The sequence below is a fragment of the Psammomys obesus genome, unplaced genomic scaffold (genome assembly GCF_907164565.1).
Source record: "Psammomys obesus unplaced genomic scaffold, mPsaObe1.curated_primary_1811, whole genome shotgun sequence".
NCBI classification, from domain to species: domain Eukaryota; kingdom Metazoa; phylum Chordata; class Mammalia; order Rodentia; family Muridae; genus Psammomys; species Psammomys obesus.
The window spans coordinates 16415792-16432583 of NW_026596046.1; the positions used below are offsets into that span (position 1 = coordinate 16415792).

General features: G+C 45.3%; 1 protein-coding gene across 1 annotated transcript in view; it reads right to left on the reverse strand.

Annotated features, from left to right (window-relative positions):
* Positions 1–16792, reverse strand: part of Ntrk3 (neurotrophic receptor tyrosine kinase 3) — a 372713-nt gene that overhangs the window by 63043 nt on the left and 292878 nt on the right. The window contains exon 13 of the mRNA XM_055623070.1: positions 2839–2969. Coding sequence (XP_055479045.1) covers positions 2839–2969 — 131 coding nt within the window. The remainder of the gene's footprint in view (positions 1–2838; positions 2970–16792) is intronic.

The following is a 16792-nucleotide window of genomic DNA, read 5'->3' on the forward strand; positions in this document are numbered from 1 at the left end:
ATCTATCTATCTATCTATCTATCTATCTATCTATCTATCTATCTATCCCATGCAGAATCTCACTATGTAGTCCAGGATAGTATCAAATTCCTGAATCTGCCTTTTGAGTACTGGGATTACAGCCCTGTGCTACCACAAATGGCTCTGTCTTAAGATATTTGCAATTTATGATGGGTATTGGGAAGTTGTTCTACTGCGTGCCTAGGAGCATCAGGAGTTTGGTGTCTTGTTTATACACAAGTTATGCTCTGTCTTGTCCTGTCTTCCATTTGTTTTGCAGGTGTTTGTCTTGGTTCCCCAGCAGGCTGCAAACACATTAAAAAACAGGCTGCCACACCTTTGTTTCTATGGTATCAATTGCTGGACAAAAAAAAAAAAAAAAAAATACTCAGCAACAGATTGAAAACTCACACCCAATTTTGAGGAAACCTAATCTTGGGCTATGCTTGCCCATGTCTTCCAGAAGTACAAAATTAACCTGCATCAACATGAGAACTGAGAGTCAAGAGAAAGGTTTGAGAAAGGATGAGAATTCACAAAGGACAGAGAGCAGGGAACTCCCATTCCTGGGTGGTCTTGGAGAAGATGGAACTCTTTCTCGAGGGCTGCAGGCAGGACTAGGCAGCTTCACTGCTTGACAAATGGTGTCAAATTCCAGAACACTCATCTCGTGAGTTTCCCAGACCCGTGGGGAAAAGGAGACCCTTTGGAAAGGATGCAATCAGAAACACATTTTTTTCTGCATCACTCATTCTGGCAAGGTGCCTCTCTGTGACAGAATTTCCACAGACCCAACTGAGACCCATGGTTCTCAGTCATAGTTTTATCTCCTGCTGAAACTTCCCAAACTGGTTCCTTTGCCACTTCCCAAACAGACACTGGGGCGGTCACTAGATGAGAGCCATCCTACTCACTAAACATAACAGAGCAGAGCAGATGGTAAGGTTAAGGATAAAATTAGAAACCTTTCTGCAAGCCTTGTCCAAGATACTCAAGTTCATTCCAAGAGTGTACAGTAACAATAATCATTTGCTCTTTGTGGAGCAATATTCTAGGTACTTATTTTCAAATCAGAGATCATCTATGTTTTTGTAAGTATCTATCTTGGAAACCAGCCACTCATGGCGGGTTCATGTGATGTCTGTGCCGCTTTCCCACTGCAGAGGCAGTTTGTGAGATGCAGCAGCACATGGTGCTTCAACACTTAAATATTTAGATTTAGTCTCTGGTCCTTTAGAGGGGAAAATGGTAAGCTTTATACCCAATAAAAGCTCAGTCGGTCATATATGATGTGCCTAAATAGATCAGTGTTGGCAATAACAGGAATAAATGCAGAGATTAAAAACAACTTCTGCTCTTTATTGAGCATTAACTTAGTCATCAACATCATTCAGAGTGGGAAACTAAAGCCCACTTTAAGTTCTGCACAAGATCTTGTAGATAACCATGAAAGATTTAGGATTTGTATCCAAGCTCTCACTCTGATGCTCATGCCAGGTGGCACCCTGAACTAAACTATCTTCATCTGTACAGATGATTCACCTTCTGTGGGCAGAGACAGCTTACAAATAGATACCCAGGACTGTGGATACAGAGAGCCAAAAGTCAAAGATAATAAACAGATGATGGAATTTCCATCAGGCCATTCAGTACTAAAGATGGGGCCATTCTGAGGTCCTAATGAGTCCTCTTCTAAGTGGCCATGTCTTTCATCCCTTGCTCTAATGTCTTTTGACATTCCAGATCATCATGGAAACTCCACAATGGCCTCAGAACAATCTGGTGCATGAAAGGAGGCTACTCCATTCTTCTCACTCTATAGTTTGGTTCCAGGCTTCAGTGAATCTACTTGACACTTGTTCTATGAATGTGTCAAGACTTGTTGAGCACTGGTGTGCAGAGAAAAGTTCTCTGCTGGAGCAGGCTGAAGGAGGGAAACTGATGGGAACAGAGCTTCTTCCGTTTTTCCCAGTATTCCATTTCCAGTTGCAAATCTGCCTGGAGCCTCACTGGTTCACAGCCCTGTGGTAAAAGGCTCTCATGCAACTGAGTTTACACTCTGAATATACTCTTGGGATCTAAACTCAGATGACATAGCAGGGATTTTGGAATTTATCCCAACCTCATTCACCAGTTCCAGGTGCTAATTGTGTGACCACCACAACCCTATCTCCCCATGTACCCTATGATGTCTATTACCTTTGAAATGGGGCTCCCCCGACTCATTAGACAGTCTCTAGCTCTGCTTCTGAGATGTGGCCTGTTTAGCCAGTCAGCAGCATATCCACAAGTCACTGAAAAGAGTGACCTAAAGCTCCCCATACAGTTAGAACCTTTCACAAACAGAAGTTGTCACCAGGAATAGCCCCCTTACATATTACAATTCTTGACTTCTAAAAACAAAGGCACATTAGGTCTCCTGGAAACCTTACTGATCAAGAGTCCATGCTGCCTCTGACATAATCTGATTGGCCTGCTCTTTGATCACCTCCCCCTGAGGGGGGAGCAGCCTTACCAGGCCACAGTAGAGGACAATGCAGCCAATTTTGATGAGAACTGATAGACTAAGATCAGAAAGGAGAGGAGAACCTCCCCTATCAGTGGACTTGGGGAGTGGCATGCATGCAGAAAGGGGAGGGAGGGTAGGATCGGGAGAGGAGGAGGGAAGGGCTTATGGGGGGATACAAAATGAATAAAGTGTAATTAATAAAAAAAAATTTAAAAAAAAGAGTCCGTGATGAAATCTGAGACCGGTTTAACACCACCTTCTCAATGGCCCTCCACTTCACTGGACCCCCTCCAGCCCTGTCCTGGTTGCCCATGTGCCCCAGGGTTTACCTTCACTGCCACGAGCATCTTGTCTTTGGTGGGACTTAGATTGTAGCACTCAGCCAGGAAGACCTTTCCAAAGGCCCCCTCACCCAGTTCTCTCTTCAACACTATGTCTCTCCTCTTGATGTGCTGGACATCTGTAGAAGCATCACAAAGGGGACAGTCAGATTCTGGCAGCTATCAAAACAGCAGCAATCTAAGGTATTTCTGAGTCCACAATAGGAAGAACCAAATGTTAATATCCCAGTTTGGGCCTAGGGATTGTCATGGCTTTATGGATTGAGTGTGACACAGAATTGAATCTCCGCTGTGCCAGACTAGCTGCCGACCACTGTATGTCTCAGCTTCCTCAGATGAAAACCAGCACCGATGGTAGTTTGTAATCAGGACAGTACATGCACAGTGATGTGATGGAATATAAGCATGTCCTGTGATGCCACACACGACCAGGAGCATCTTGGCAAGATGTAGATTCTGATTCTGTGGGCCTGAGAGTGAACATCCATGGCAAGCCACCAAGTGATGCCAATGAGCTGCTGGTAGAACTTTAAACACCAAGTTTGCCAGGACTAAGCTGAGAATCAGATTTTGAATGCAGAGCCCATGACAATCCTGCCTTTTTTTTTTTTTTTCAGTCTGTAGAAGTTATTTAATCCCAAAGTGAGATTAGTAACAGTACCTTCCTTGCTGAAGCCCTGTGATGAAATGAGATAATCCAGATTTAGAGGCTGGCTCAATGCCTGCGAGAAACTTAGAAACCTGTGCTCAATAAACACGCACAAACACATACACACACATACACAAGCACATGCACGACACTCTCACAAACACACGTGTAAATACGTACACAAGCATACATACACACATACGCAAGCACATGCACATACAGACACACACACAGCATATACATACACAACACACACATGCACACACATACACAAGTACCCATACATACACACATGCGTAAACACACACACAAACATATACACACATACATATGTACACACATACACATACCCAGACATGTATACATACATACACATACCATGTACACACATGTCTATACACATGTATGTGCACATACATACACACAGAAACACACACACAACCCAACAGTATCCTGTTCAGAATAGAAAACACACATCGGTAGCTACGATTATGTCAGGAAAATCTCTAGTTGGCTAGTACGGCTCCTCTGACAGAAAGCAAACCAATGAAATCACAAGTTCAAAGGCAGCCCCAGGACTTGAGTCCATGCAAAGAGAAGAGCTGCCAGTGCCTCTGCTAATTTAGCAACCTAATTAAAGTGTGTCTGCCAGGAGAGAGCAGAACTGTGACCTCAGCCCTCCCATCTCTTTGGGGAAAAAAAAATGCTACCAAGGAACGGTACAAGCAAGGGGCTGGTGATGAAAGGAGTGAGGTGGAGATTATGCAGCGACCTTTACATGAATTGTTCAATAGGCAAAAGCCCATTAAACGCCTGTACCAACATTGTGAAGCATGTCGCCAAGCCCTCAAAGAAGATCCTCTCAAATGACCCTGTCAAACAGTGAAAGCGGAAGGTGGAAGAACCGTGGCAGACTGTTCCCATAGCAAAGAGCCACCTGACAGTGACAGAGGGACATGGCTCCAAAGCGGGCCTAGGGGCTTGGTAGATTTGGGCACTGCTTTTTTCCTATCATAGTTCAATATTCCACAGGATCTAGGGTGACCTGCCCATTTCCTTTGTCCTTACAGGCCATCTTCACAACTCATGGATAAAAATGGTTTCCTCAGCTGGAGAGATGGTTCCTTGCTCTACATCCATATCTCTGTCTTGTAGCCTCTGAAGAATGGTATATTTTCTTGCCTTGAGGAACAAGGCTAAGAAGTATCACTGGGAGAAAAATGGGAAGCCTGGGCCTCTGTTGGGAAGTCATCAGCTCACCACGTCCTAATCCCTCCCAGGCAGCTAATGATAACACACAGGGTCTTGCAAGATAAATGACCTGGCAAAGCCAGGCAGTGAAGATATGGCCTGGTCAGACAACTCTCCAGTCTGGAGCCAGGTCTCAGGTTTCTCACCTAAAAAATGGGCATGTCCTATAGCTAGATGTACAAATCTATAAACATTTGTATTGTGGAACTCTGTCTTCTGTGAGCTCCTTGACTATTGCGACCTTGACATCACAGTGACTTGACTCACAACATCAGCCTGTTGGGCTGGGGAGGTGGCTCAGTAAGGAAAGCACCTGCCGTGCAAGCAGGAAGACCTGAGTTGGGATCCCCAGGCCAGGCCAGGCACAGTGGCTGAAGATGTAATCTTATAGTTCTCATGATGAGACTGGAGGCAGAAAAAGAATAATGGAGGTCTAGAGGACAGTTACCCCGGTATATACAGTAGCAAAACAAGAGGCCGGTCTCAAAGAAAGCAGAAGGGAAGGACCAACACAAAGGATGTCCTCTGGCCTCTCTACCTACATACTGTGTGTGCATGAGCACATAGAGAGAGACAAAAACGGAGAGAGAAAGAGAAAGGGGGAAGAGATAGATCAGCCTTTTTCTTGTGTTTTTGCAGAAGGAGTTGGAATATCATCAGATTCTCACCGGGAATTTCAGCCATCGTCTCCTCATGCTCCCACCCTAGCCACATGGAGTCCTTCCAGCTGCACGTGGTCTTGGAAGGTGCTAACATGTATAGCATGCAGTAGGTTGAGAGAGAACTCTACTAATACAGCTTTTCACCCATGCTGACGTAGGAACTCTTGGTGATACAGCTGGTTTTGAGGCATTCATATTCCCGTCACTCTAATGTTCATCTGTTTGCCAAGCTGGTTTTGGTATGTTATCGGTATCCTATCTTGGGTGAACATATGTTTGTTGGACCACCTCTCTCCATGAAAGTGATACAATAAATTTATTCCAAATTGTAAATATACTAAAATATCATTTTTATTGTGACTGGTATTATTTTAAAAGAAGGTGAAATGAAAGCCAAGCCAAGTTTCCCCCAGGTGCTAAGATCAGCATGAAATCCAGAAAGCAAAGATATGCCAGAGAGGCCAGTCATTTGAGGAAGCCAGCTCTGCACTCAGAACCCAGTCTCACCCTCTCTCTGACTTACCAATGTGCAGGACCCTCAAAAGCACCCAGAGAGTTTATTAAAAGCAGATCTCCAGGCTCCTATCTCAGAGATTGTCCATCTTGAGGCTTGAGGATAGGCATCTCTAAGTTGATGTTGACATTACTGATGCAGGAGGAACCTCTTGAGAACCACTGGCACACGATGTGTTTTGTTCAGTGATGAGTGAGCTAGCTGGAACACAGCTGCCTCTACAGGGCCGGACTTAAAAAATAGTGAATCTACCAACAGGTAACTCACATCTCATCTCCAGAAAACCAGGAGGTCACAGTCCTTGGATTTACCTCTAAGCTCCTCTTGCCCTTGTAAGCTATATGGCTTAGGCTGAGTCAACTTTTTAAAGAGACTGAAGTGCCCACCTATGTCCTGGAGACCAAGCCCCTCCGGCTTTCTCGTGTTTTAGAAACCTCCCCACAAAGCAAAGCTACACTGAGAATTTTCATTGGTCCCCAAGTCCAGCTCTGAGCCAGTTCTCCTCTGAACTTGTCACTCTCAGAAGCACTTAGTGCAAAATGAGAATTAAGGAGCTTTGGGAAGTGACGGACTCCCCTTTTCAACTGCTATACCTGGGTCATGTCTGAGAGTCCTTTTCTCCCTCTCCCTCCCTAGGCAGCAAGAGTCTCCAGGGCATTGAAAGACTCAGAGGCTGCAAGTGGGAGTATTAGACCATCTCTGTGTTGAGAGCCCTGCCATTCTTTTGCAGACTTCCTGCTGCTGTGTGAGCATGGCATCTGCCTGCTTTGAACCATGCAGGGTGCAGATGAGCACATTGTGAGAAAAACATTCTCCTACTCTGCAGGAACATGGAAAAGGCAGGTTAGAGCCTAGAATGGGCCAACCTGTATTGTCCAAACATGCAAATGAGCATTTTTAGGGACATAGTAATATCCACGGGCTCAGAATAAAATGTCCTTGCCCCATCCTCTTGTCTTCACAATATAGGGAATTTAAGATCAATATGTGTGTTTATCCCTGGTTGAGCGGTAAGAGCTAGAAAGGAGAAAAGAAGCCAGAAATAAAAGCAGATTTCATCCTGTCCAAAATCCTCCTGCAGTCAAGAGTGAATTCTCACCTATGGGGACAAGAAGCCCCACAAGGTAAATGGGGAACTTTGGCAGAAAAACACTGAATTGAAGCCAAATGCATGGCAAAAATCCCTTCCATGTGGACACTTCAATGTACCAAGGAGGCTGGACTCCAAAATGCAATCTCAGCTTCTTCTTTCCCTGAACTATCCAACACAGAAGTAACGCAAAAGGAATGTGCACGTGGCCAGTCCTATGAGGTGTGTGGCATTCATTCTCAGAAGGGCCTGAGAGTTGCTTCACTCCTTTCAAAATCCAGAGATAAACCATGGCCAAGAAAAGCCTTTCTTTGTGGAGATTCCCAAGCCTGTTTTCTTTCCTCTCCATCATGCAGCTCTTCCTTACTTGTTCTTTCATCTACAGTCACTAAAATGTTCCTGTCCAAATATTAATTATCTCTTATTCTTCTGCAATGCTCATCCTGGGACTCTTTTACAGCACTGTCCCAGTGGCAGAAATGTTCTTTCCCTAAAGAACATTCAGATCCCACCAAGCTCTGAGAAGTGAACGTATAGGGGGAGAGTGTGGAATTGAGGGACTCTGGGAAACTGGCTCGGAGTAAACTGTTTTATTTGTAATGTCCACATGTCATGCTGCTCAGAACTGCCGCTGCTGAAGCCATCTGACTCACAAGCCAAAACTTGATAGCATCTCCTAAAAGAAAAGGGCATCAGATTCCTTACAGCCTGGCTGGCTGAACTGGCAGCATCTAGACCAGGAAGCTCGGGCTTTGGGGTGCTGGAAAGAGAGGAGGACAAATGAGAAATGATATGGAAAAGTGGAAGATGGAAGTCCTACTTCCATCAAGGAAAGGGCTGCTGAGAGGGTAGGAGCTGGTGTATAATGAAGAGGGGTCTCAGGAAATAATAAAAAAGAAAAGATTAGTAGAACCTTCTGCCAAGGTTCATCTCAAACTCCTCTTCACCAGAGAGCCCCAAACAGCATTCCACCACTAGAAGCCACCTGCAAATGCTCCGGTTCCCATGAGACAAATGATTTATCTGACACAAATGTGGAGCCTGAGTTTCAGTTGCTGCTTCCAGAATGCTTCTTCTGCTGTAGGGACCCGAGTCACTGTTCCACATGTGTGGGACTCGCTGCAGGAGGCTCTTCCAGATCTACAGCAAGCCTCAAGCACACGGGTCCCTGGGAGGCCAGCGGGTAGGCTTGGTTTGTTGAGTATCTGCATCTGATTTCCTGATCTGCCTCATCTGAAGCTGGGGGTTGACAAGGTTGGGAGAGAGTTTCCCGAAACTCCCGCCATGACTCACAAAGCCACTTACTCTGGATGACCTGATGTGGCTGGACCCACAGAGACTAACATCAGTGTCGCTGACATCAATGTCGCTGCTCTGTTCACACAGAAAAAGGAGCCAGTAGCTGCTCAGCCTTGCAGCCCAAGGATGAAGAATGACCAAAATCTACTACTATTATCATGCTACTCAAAGAGAAAAAAATATTAGATTAAAAACAAACAAACAGACAAAAACAGGTAAACGGGTCTCTACCTGTTGACTGAATACAGGCCCTGCCATTTCCCATTTGTGTTGTCTCTCCAAGCCTCTAGTTCCAGGTCTGTAAATTGGCCACATAGAGGGTCACTTGGCAGAACAATTAAGAAACCTCACCCACTTTTAATTAACAGGCCTGGGGAAATGGCTTGGACATTAAAGTGCTTATCTCATAAGCGTGAAGGTCTGAGCTCCAGGCCTAGAACCTGCCTGAAAAAAGCTGACTGTGGCAGTGAACACCTGTACTACAATGCTGAATAGTTCAGGGCAGGCGGACCCCTTGGGCTTGCTCTTCGGCCAGCCTAGACTACCAAGGGAGTTCCAGGCCAATAGAAACTCTCTCTCCAAAGGTGTGTGGCACCTGACACCCTATGTTAACTTCCAGCCTCCACACATACGTGTGTGTGTGTGTGTGTGTGCACATACATAGACACATATACAGAGTTTCTTTAGATAATGAAGTGAAAAACCTATGAATTATAATTGACACATATGAGTTATATTAATGTTCCATGTGGTGTCTCTTTAAGTAAGATCTGCATTCTAAGAGCTTAGCCTATGAGCACACAAAGCAGTGGCTTGGAAAGAAATGGAAGGAAGGATGATAATTGTCTCTGGAAATAAAACGGCCTGAGATTGTTCAGATTTGGGCAGGTACTGACTCAGCCACCGCCAGTCTGCCTCAGCCTGCCACCACAACATTTAGCCTCTTCTTTATCAGAGTCAAAAATAGTTTGTGGGAGGAGATTGGCCAGACAATAGGATAAAGACATCAACATGCAGAGAGAGCCACCAACCCAGGAAGGGTGTTGATCAGTGGAGATGTACTGAGCCCCAGGATGGGTGGACCTACATCATGGTGATTCTGGCCGCTGCATGTGGAGCTGCAGACTCAGCCCCCAAACGAGCACGCGCCTTAATTCACACGCAGAGGACCTTAGTCGAAGTTCATTGTTGTTCTCAGAAGCATATTCACAATCCTCCCCTGACGCCTGGAGCATAAGAGGCTCAGAAACAGCTTCCAGCTCCAGTGCAGTTCCGAGAGTTGGTCCCTTTCAATACTCAGTTCCCAACTGGTTCCTGATGTCATTGCCAAGGCCTCCTGGGCATTTCTCTCATGGGCCCTATTCTACCCTGTGCTTGCCTCTTCTGACTTTGTGGTATTCCTTATTCCATTATTAATAATAAAAATAGTGTCCACTGATTTAGCACCTATCCAAGCTAGATAAGTAAGTACTTGCATCTACTTTCTCATGCATCTTTATAAGGCTCTAAAGTGAAATACAGCCTGTTGCTCTTCGCTACTCCAGAAGAGGGAGCTGAGGCTTGCCCAAGACCCCTCAGCTCTCAGAGGTGGTCTGTCAGACTGCAAAATCTGGTACAGTAGTGCCCCCTATCCACAAAAGATAAAGTCCAAGAGCCCCTGTGGAAATGTGGAACTTGCTTTTTTCCTGTACAGCTATGGTAAAGTCTAATCTATAAACTAGACACAAGAAGAGATTGACAACCACTAATGACATAATAATTTATAATTACATAAAGTGATGAGTTAGCCAGTGCAGCATATTAAGAGAGTCAAGACAAATATCCATACTTTTAGACTGCAGTTGACCATGTGTAACTGAAGCTGCAGATAACAAAGCCTTGGAGAGAGGGAGAGAATGAGTGAGCAGACAGTTCCCATTTTTCAGCTATGGCAGGTCCCCTCATCTCTGCAGAGAGAAGCCCTGTGATCTGAGTTGGATTCCTTTCATAGAAAAGAGCAATAACTTTCATAAAGACACAGAGACCCTGTCTCATCAGCTATGTGCCCACCCCCTGAGCGCAAGTTTTAAAAGGACTGCACTAAAAGTCCCAAATTCAGGACTCTACTGAGAAGCAAAGGATGTTCCAGGCCTCAGGGCTGATGGACACTTGAAGGACTGGAGAGATTCTAGACAGGAGAGAGGGGACAAAGGGACAAGGAGAAGAAGGCTGTTTCTCTGAGAAGTGTGTGTTTTCTTTGCACTAACAGACCCTAGGGTCTCAGGCTGCCAAAAAAAGGCTCAGAAGAAAACTCTAATTTGATACTACACATTTAATTACACATGAGATGGAATGTCTTTAAGCAGAAAAGAATAACATCCTAAGGGTTCCAACTGTGGGTTTTTGAAGCAGCAGAAGAAAGAGGGCCAGCCTTAAAGCATGGAGGGGCAACTTTCTGCATATGGCAGGACCTCTGCTTTTTATCATGGAAGGCACTTCTGTTTCCCACACCCACTGGTTGTGTCTCTCTGGGGACCTGTAGATGCTCCCTGTGGCCTTATATATGAGCATCTCCCTGGCTGATGTCAGACTTTTATGCTGCAGTCTGAAGCTAACCCAGCCATCTCCTCATGCACAGTCATGGGATCACAGCACAAAGAACTGTTCAAAAAGCAACACTTACAAGGCAGTCCCTGAATGTTTTTCCAGTCTCAGAGCACCATCACCTGGGGCAACCACAAGGACCTCTGTAGAACACACTTCTAAAGCTGGAAAGCTAAGAGCAGAACTCTGTAGAATCTTTAAAATGACAAACCAAATGAGGTAACAGTTCTACGGGAATGGACATGGCGCCACTGAACACTGGCGCTGCCCATTGTTGTTGCTGTCCTAAGGTAATGCTGACTCAGGCCTGTTTATCTAAGAACTCAGATCTTCCTGCTGTCAGCTCACAGCCCATCCCAGTGTCCTCTCCAGAGGCCCGGGCTTCCTTCACAGCTTTACAGTTGGAGGACTTTGCAAAGCCTCCCTAAAGCATTCAAGTCAAAAGGCCACTGTCAAATGTTACTGGAGGCCATCAGTTAAGCCTAGCACAGCGCCCAATATACACAAGGAAATCACTAAATATTTGATGAGCAAATGAATAGATTAAAGTCCCACCCGAAGCGTGGATGCAAGCAGGGAGGAACACTACAAAGGGAAACAAAGGAGGGAAGTTGGGGAGTAGTTAAAAGGAATGAATGAGGATGGGAAGGGATCCAGCCAGTCCCAAAGAGCAGACTTATTTATGTGCTGACTCCAAGGCTTGCCTGAAGAATAAAGATTCTGTCGAACCAGGACAGGTGTGAGAATCACATCTGAACCTTTCATGTCTGACACCTCAGACTTCCAAGCAGAGAGCCTCTATGGTCTGGTCCGCTGAGAAGAGGGGACATAGGTCATGCCCTAGGGCATTTGTACACCCAGAAACTAGAGGTAAAGGACACAAAGACAATGTGTTCCCACCAAGATGAATAAATACATAAGACACCCTGCTGTTTCTGGACTCAGTGAAGAGAGAGGATCAGAAGAGGACTGTCTGTTCTGGGGCAAATTCCAGCTCACGCCTCCTGACACAAGTTGCGCAAGGGAAGCAGAAGTTCAGATGTGTCCCTGTTCCCAGGTGCTCCCCTCTGAGAGTGAATACAAACATCCACTGACACTGTGGCTCCTGCCATCACCTCCCTAACCACACCACACCTGCCCTTTCATACCCACTTTCTTGTCTGCGTGGGCGCACTGACCTTTCTTGGGGTGAGAGCACCTCTGGCTCTCATTAAGCACTGGCTGCTGGAGCCAAGAGTAAAGAGTAAAGAAAGTCCCCAAGGAAAGCCATCTGGAATTGAGAAGCTAGGTGCTGAAAGATGAGTCTCAGGCTTTAGCTAGGAATCTATCCCTCCAACAACTTGCCCAGCTCCTCACATCATCCCTTCCTCTAGCCTGGATAGGTCCTTTCCAATGAGAGGCCAAGCCCTCTCATTGGAGTGCATGCCACTCTGCTGTCTCTCATGAGACTCCTTTGCTCCAGCAGCTGCCCAGAGATGTGGCCTCAGCTTGCTTTCCCATTCTAAGACAGCAAACTCTGCCCTCAAGGTCTTTCCTGTGAGGTCATGTTCTCACAAGCAATTATAGGGCAAAATGGTATTTCATAGTCATTCCTTCTTGCTCCAGAGTTTTGGGCCAAGATCTAGGCTGCTGGGCACCTGGAGCTTTGATTTTTAAACAAAACAAGAAACCTTGTGGTCAGGACAAATTGAAGAAGGGCAGACCAGAGGACCACACACATCCATTTGTGGGATCCACCTTTGCCTTTAACAGCTATTAACATCCTTGGATCTGGGAACAAGTGGTGTCCCTTCACAGGAAGGAAAGAAAATGGTGTTATGAGGCCTATCTCATGGCCTAAACATCATGGGCAATGATACGTCTCAAATCAGAACCCCAAGAATAAACATGAGGAAGGGACAGGGATGAACACCATGTGAGAGTAAGGGAAGTGGGGAAGAACATGTTTTTGGGATGAGGTAACAGTGGTTAGACTAGATGCTGTAACCACTACATAGCCGTTAACTAAAACCAATCCTCAGCCCGAATCTTTTCATGGGTGACGTTAAGCAAATCCCCATCTCAAGGATGGCCATGAGAAGTCAATGAATTTACATGTGCACAGTGATGCAACTGAAACATGTTGAGTGAGAAATCAGAAGACAAGCTAGCTCTTTCCACTTTCGCTCTGCTTGGACTTTTAAGGGCCCTCCCTAGTGATGGTATCTCTCTCAGTCTCAATTCCCTTCCCTAGAAGACATAAGTTACTCATCATCACCGTAATAATAAATAACCATGCTTCCTATGCAAAGCTGAGGTATATTTAAATGAGATTTTAAAAAATGTTCCCACTGTGGGAGCACAGAGATGCCTGAAAGATCTTCGCCTATATCATCAACTCCTTTAAACTAGTCTTTATTTTTAATTTAAAGTTTTAAAGTTATTTTGGGTTTTTGAGATATGGCCTCCTTTGTAGTTCTGGCTGCCATGGAAGCCAGAATCCTCTTGATTCCACTTCCTGAACTCTAGGATGATAGCTGATCACTGCCACGCCCAACACAGCATAGTTTTTAATTACTGACTTCAAAACTCAGGTAACCTGAACCCAAGTCCCTAGACCACTTCCTTATCATACCCTACGCAGTGCAAAAACAGGTACACAGATATCAAGCTAGTCATTCCTAGTGACTAGTGGCCCACACACTTTTCCATCTGGGAAACTCATCTTCACTTCTACAGCCAACATCCACTCATTAGCCTAGTGTGAATTTTCCTCCTGATGTGTTCTCTTGATTTTCTTTGTTCTTGAAAAGATCCTTCTGCCATCTCCAGGATGTCTATCTATAATGCAAAATGAGGTGTGGGAGATCCATGTCTCCTTAGTTTGCCTTCTCTTATGTGAGATCAACTCAAGAGCAGCCGGGAAAAAGAAACTCCAAACAGACTTGCTGTGTAACTAGAAAAGTGATGGCTTCAGCCAAGACAAGCTTCAGTTGTGACGTGGCTTCATTTAGTTCTTTGGGAAGGATGGGAGTCCAGGTCACGGATGGACCTGGTCCTTACAACATCCATTTACCATGTTTCAGAAGAAATCCACCTTTGGTCTTCCCATGAACATAATGACAAGAAATGTTTTACACACAACACTGGTAAGTAAAACAGGTCACCCAGTGAGGACTAGGGGACCCATCTTAGAAATCTTGGTGGCTTTTTTTTTGGGGGGGGGGGAGGGAGGTTTTACACTGGTCCTGCTCAAAGCAGGGGAGGTCAGAGGCCACAGAAAGGGGAGAGACAGGGGACATGGAGATTCCCCTAGAAATTAATATGTCCATATGGGATCCTTAATCCATAGAGTCTTTCTTGAACAAAGATCTGTCTTTTCTCTTCTTGGAGCAGGATTTTAAAGACTACTGGCAGCTGTCACCTCTTAGGGCACAGGAATGTTGGCTAGAAAGAGTTCTTGTCCTCCGGGTAAGCAAGACTACAAGTATGGTAGTTTGAGTCATCCAAGATCTAAGCTTCCTTTCTTTCCCCAAAGGCATGAAGGCGTGGTGGTCCTGTGTCTCACCTGCTAATCCCTACATCCTCTCTCTTCCCCAGAGGCTGACAGCTACCCCTCTCTTTCCAGCTGGGGTCAGCCCCAACAGAGGCTCCCTTTAGCCCATTAGGACAAAGCTCTCTTTGCCTCTGCTGGCTCATCCTGCACTTACTCCTTCATTTCTAGCCAGGACTCCTTCAAATAACTTCAAGGTTTGGACATCCCTTCTATCAGTCTTGTTGGAAGCCCCAAGGCCAAGTTCCAGACTGTAGAGTCTGTGAGAGAGCCCAGGGAGTCTGCGCTGGGCCCCTTCCAAAGGAGACAATTCCACTTCCTACCCCAACACCCCAATCCTACACAAAGGCTTCAGCTATGTACCTATAACCTTCTCACTCCTTCCTCCGTCCTCTATAAGACTCCCAATCTAACCCCAATTCTTTTCAACAGGACCTGTGACAGGAACAAGATCAGAGGACAGAGTCTGCCTGCGGGCCTGCCTGCAAAGGCCCTGGGCGTAGGCAGCCTGAGCTTGGAGCAGCCAGCAGATTCGTTCCGCACGGCCTCCTCGTGCTGGATCCCTGCTTCTCCCTGTTGAAGCCCACTTGCTTTGCCAGGTGTTTTCCCACCACATCCTCTGAGCCTATTTCCAAAAGTTTCTCCACACCAGATGTTAAACACACTGGTCGATGAGTTTCTGGCCTGTCTCCTGAACCCCACCCCCATAATTGAAACACATGTGTGCGCACACACATACATGCATATGCACAAAATTTCATGAAATTCTCGGGTTTCCACCTGACCTAGAAATTTATCTCCCCTCTCTTAGGTTAAATCTATTTAAAGTTCAACACCTCTAAGCTTGCAACCTCTCTGGCACTGGCTGAGGTCACTAGCAAACGCTTACATGACTGGTGTCTTGAACCAGAAAACATGCGTTTATAGTTTTCTTGGCACTAAAAGAAATGGTGTGCCATATAGAAAGTTAGACTCTGAACAATGTCCATATCATATTTTTATAAAATTCTTCAGAAGGTTCTAGAAATTGAAGATCAAGAGGCTATTGGGATGGACAGTCAGTGGAATGTGGAGAAGTATCCTTTGACTACCCTGGACATGCATTGCTAACAAATGGCGCTAACTGGTAGTTTTTGGACACCCATGACCAATCCCCCAAAGAATTAAGGTTGTGCTTCTGAGGCATCAACCTCAGAAACCTTAACAAATACCCTGCTCTCAAACCCGGCAGGTGGGCCTCCATCCTCTCTAAACTGGCCTTGGGAGCTTTTCCTCTCTCCCTTTTCAGAGACTCTGTGGCTACCTTCAATATAGAACACCTTCAAAATTCCACTTTCTCCACTCTGCCCCAAAACAAGCTCTTCCTAGTCCATTGCTGGCCTTCAATTTACTGCTTTCTGAAAGGCTTCCTCTCCACTCAGGTCCCGTGTGTGTGTGTGTGTGTGTGTGTGTGTGTGTGTGTGTGTGTGTGTGTGTCTGCTTTTTCTCTAGGGTCAATCTTTATTGACATTAGAGGAAAGATCTGAAGAGCTCCTTAATTTATACCAGGATTCAGGCAGGAGCCATGACCTCAACTGTTGATCTGACCATCTCCTGCCAACACTTGGAGGGACCAACCTTGAGCCACAGCATCCTTCACAGAATCCTCCCAGTCCCACTAATTGTAATGAAAGAATATGTCAGACAAGGCACTTCTCACACCAGCTTGTTACTCTATAAAGCAACCCCTACTCATTTCCCTATTTCAGCACAGAGAGTATAGCAGCTGTATGGCCTGGTATATCTGGCCACCTCCCATAAATATGTCTTATTTTAATTCCACTGGATCTCCTCCGGCCTAACTTTTCCATGTCTGAGACTTTTAGATCAACATATGTAAATGTCTATTTACTCCCGGTCATGACTTAGGGCAGAAGGTTTTAGGAAACCCACGTAAATAAAACCAGGAAGGAATTCAATATTTGGATGGAAGACCAGTTTAAAAAGAATATTACCCACAACAGAGTAGAACCACTTGATAGATGTGTCAAAATGAGAAGGTCTTTCCTATTCCCTAAAACAAAGTGTTGAACAAGCCGGAGTTTAGGGAATAAGGTTCCTGCAGTTCTTATTGTTACTGATTGAAGATGTTTGAGAGGCCATGCCATACTCTCCCTTGGTATGATGTCTGCAGCACTTCAGTTTAACAACTATTAGAAACACGTGAGCCAATATAATAAGGCCATCTATAAGCATATGGGTAAGCTCTCTGAAAGCTACAGTGATCTTATGGGATCTGATTTTTTTTTTCTTTTTGAAAGTCCTTTCATTTATCATTTACAATTCTTTGGTTAGAGTGTGGCAGGGAGAAGCATGAATTGCC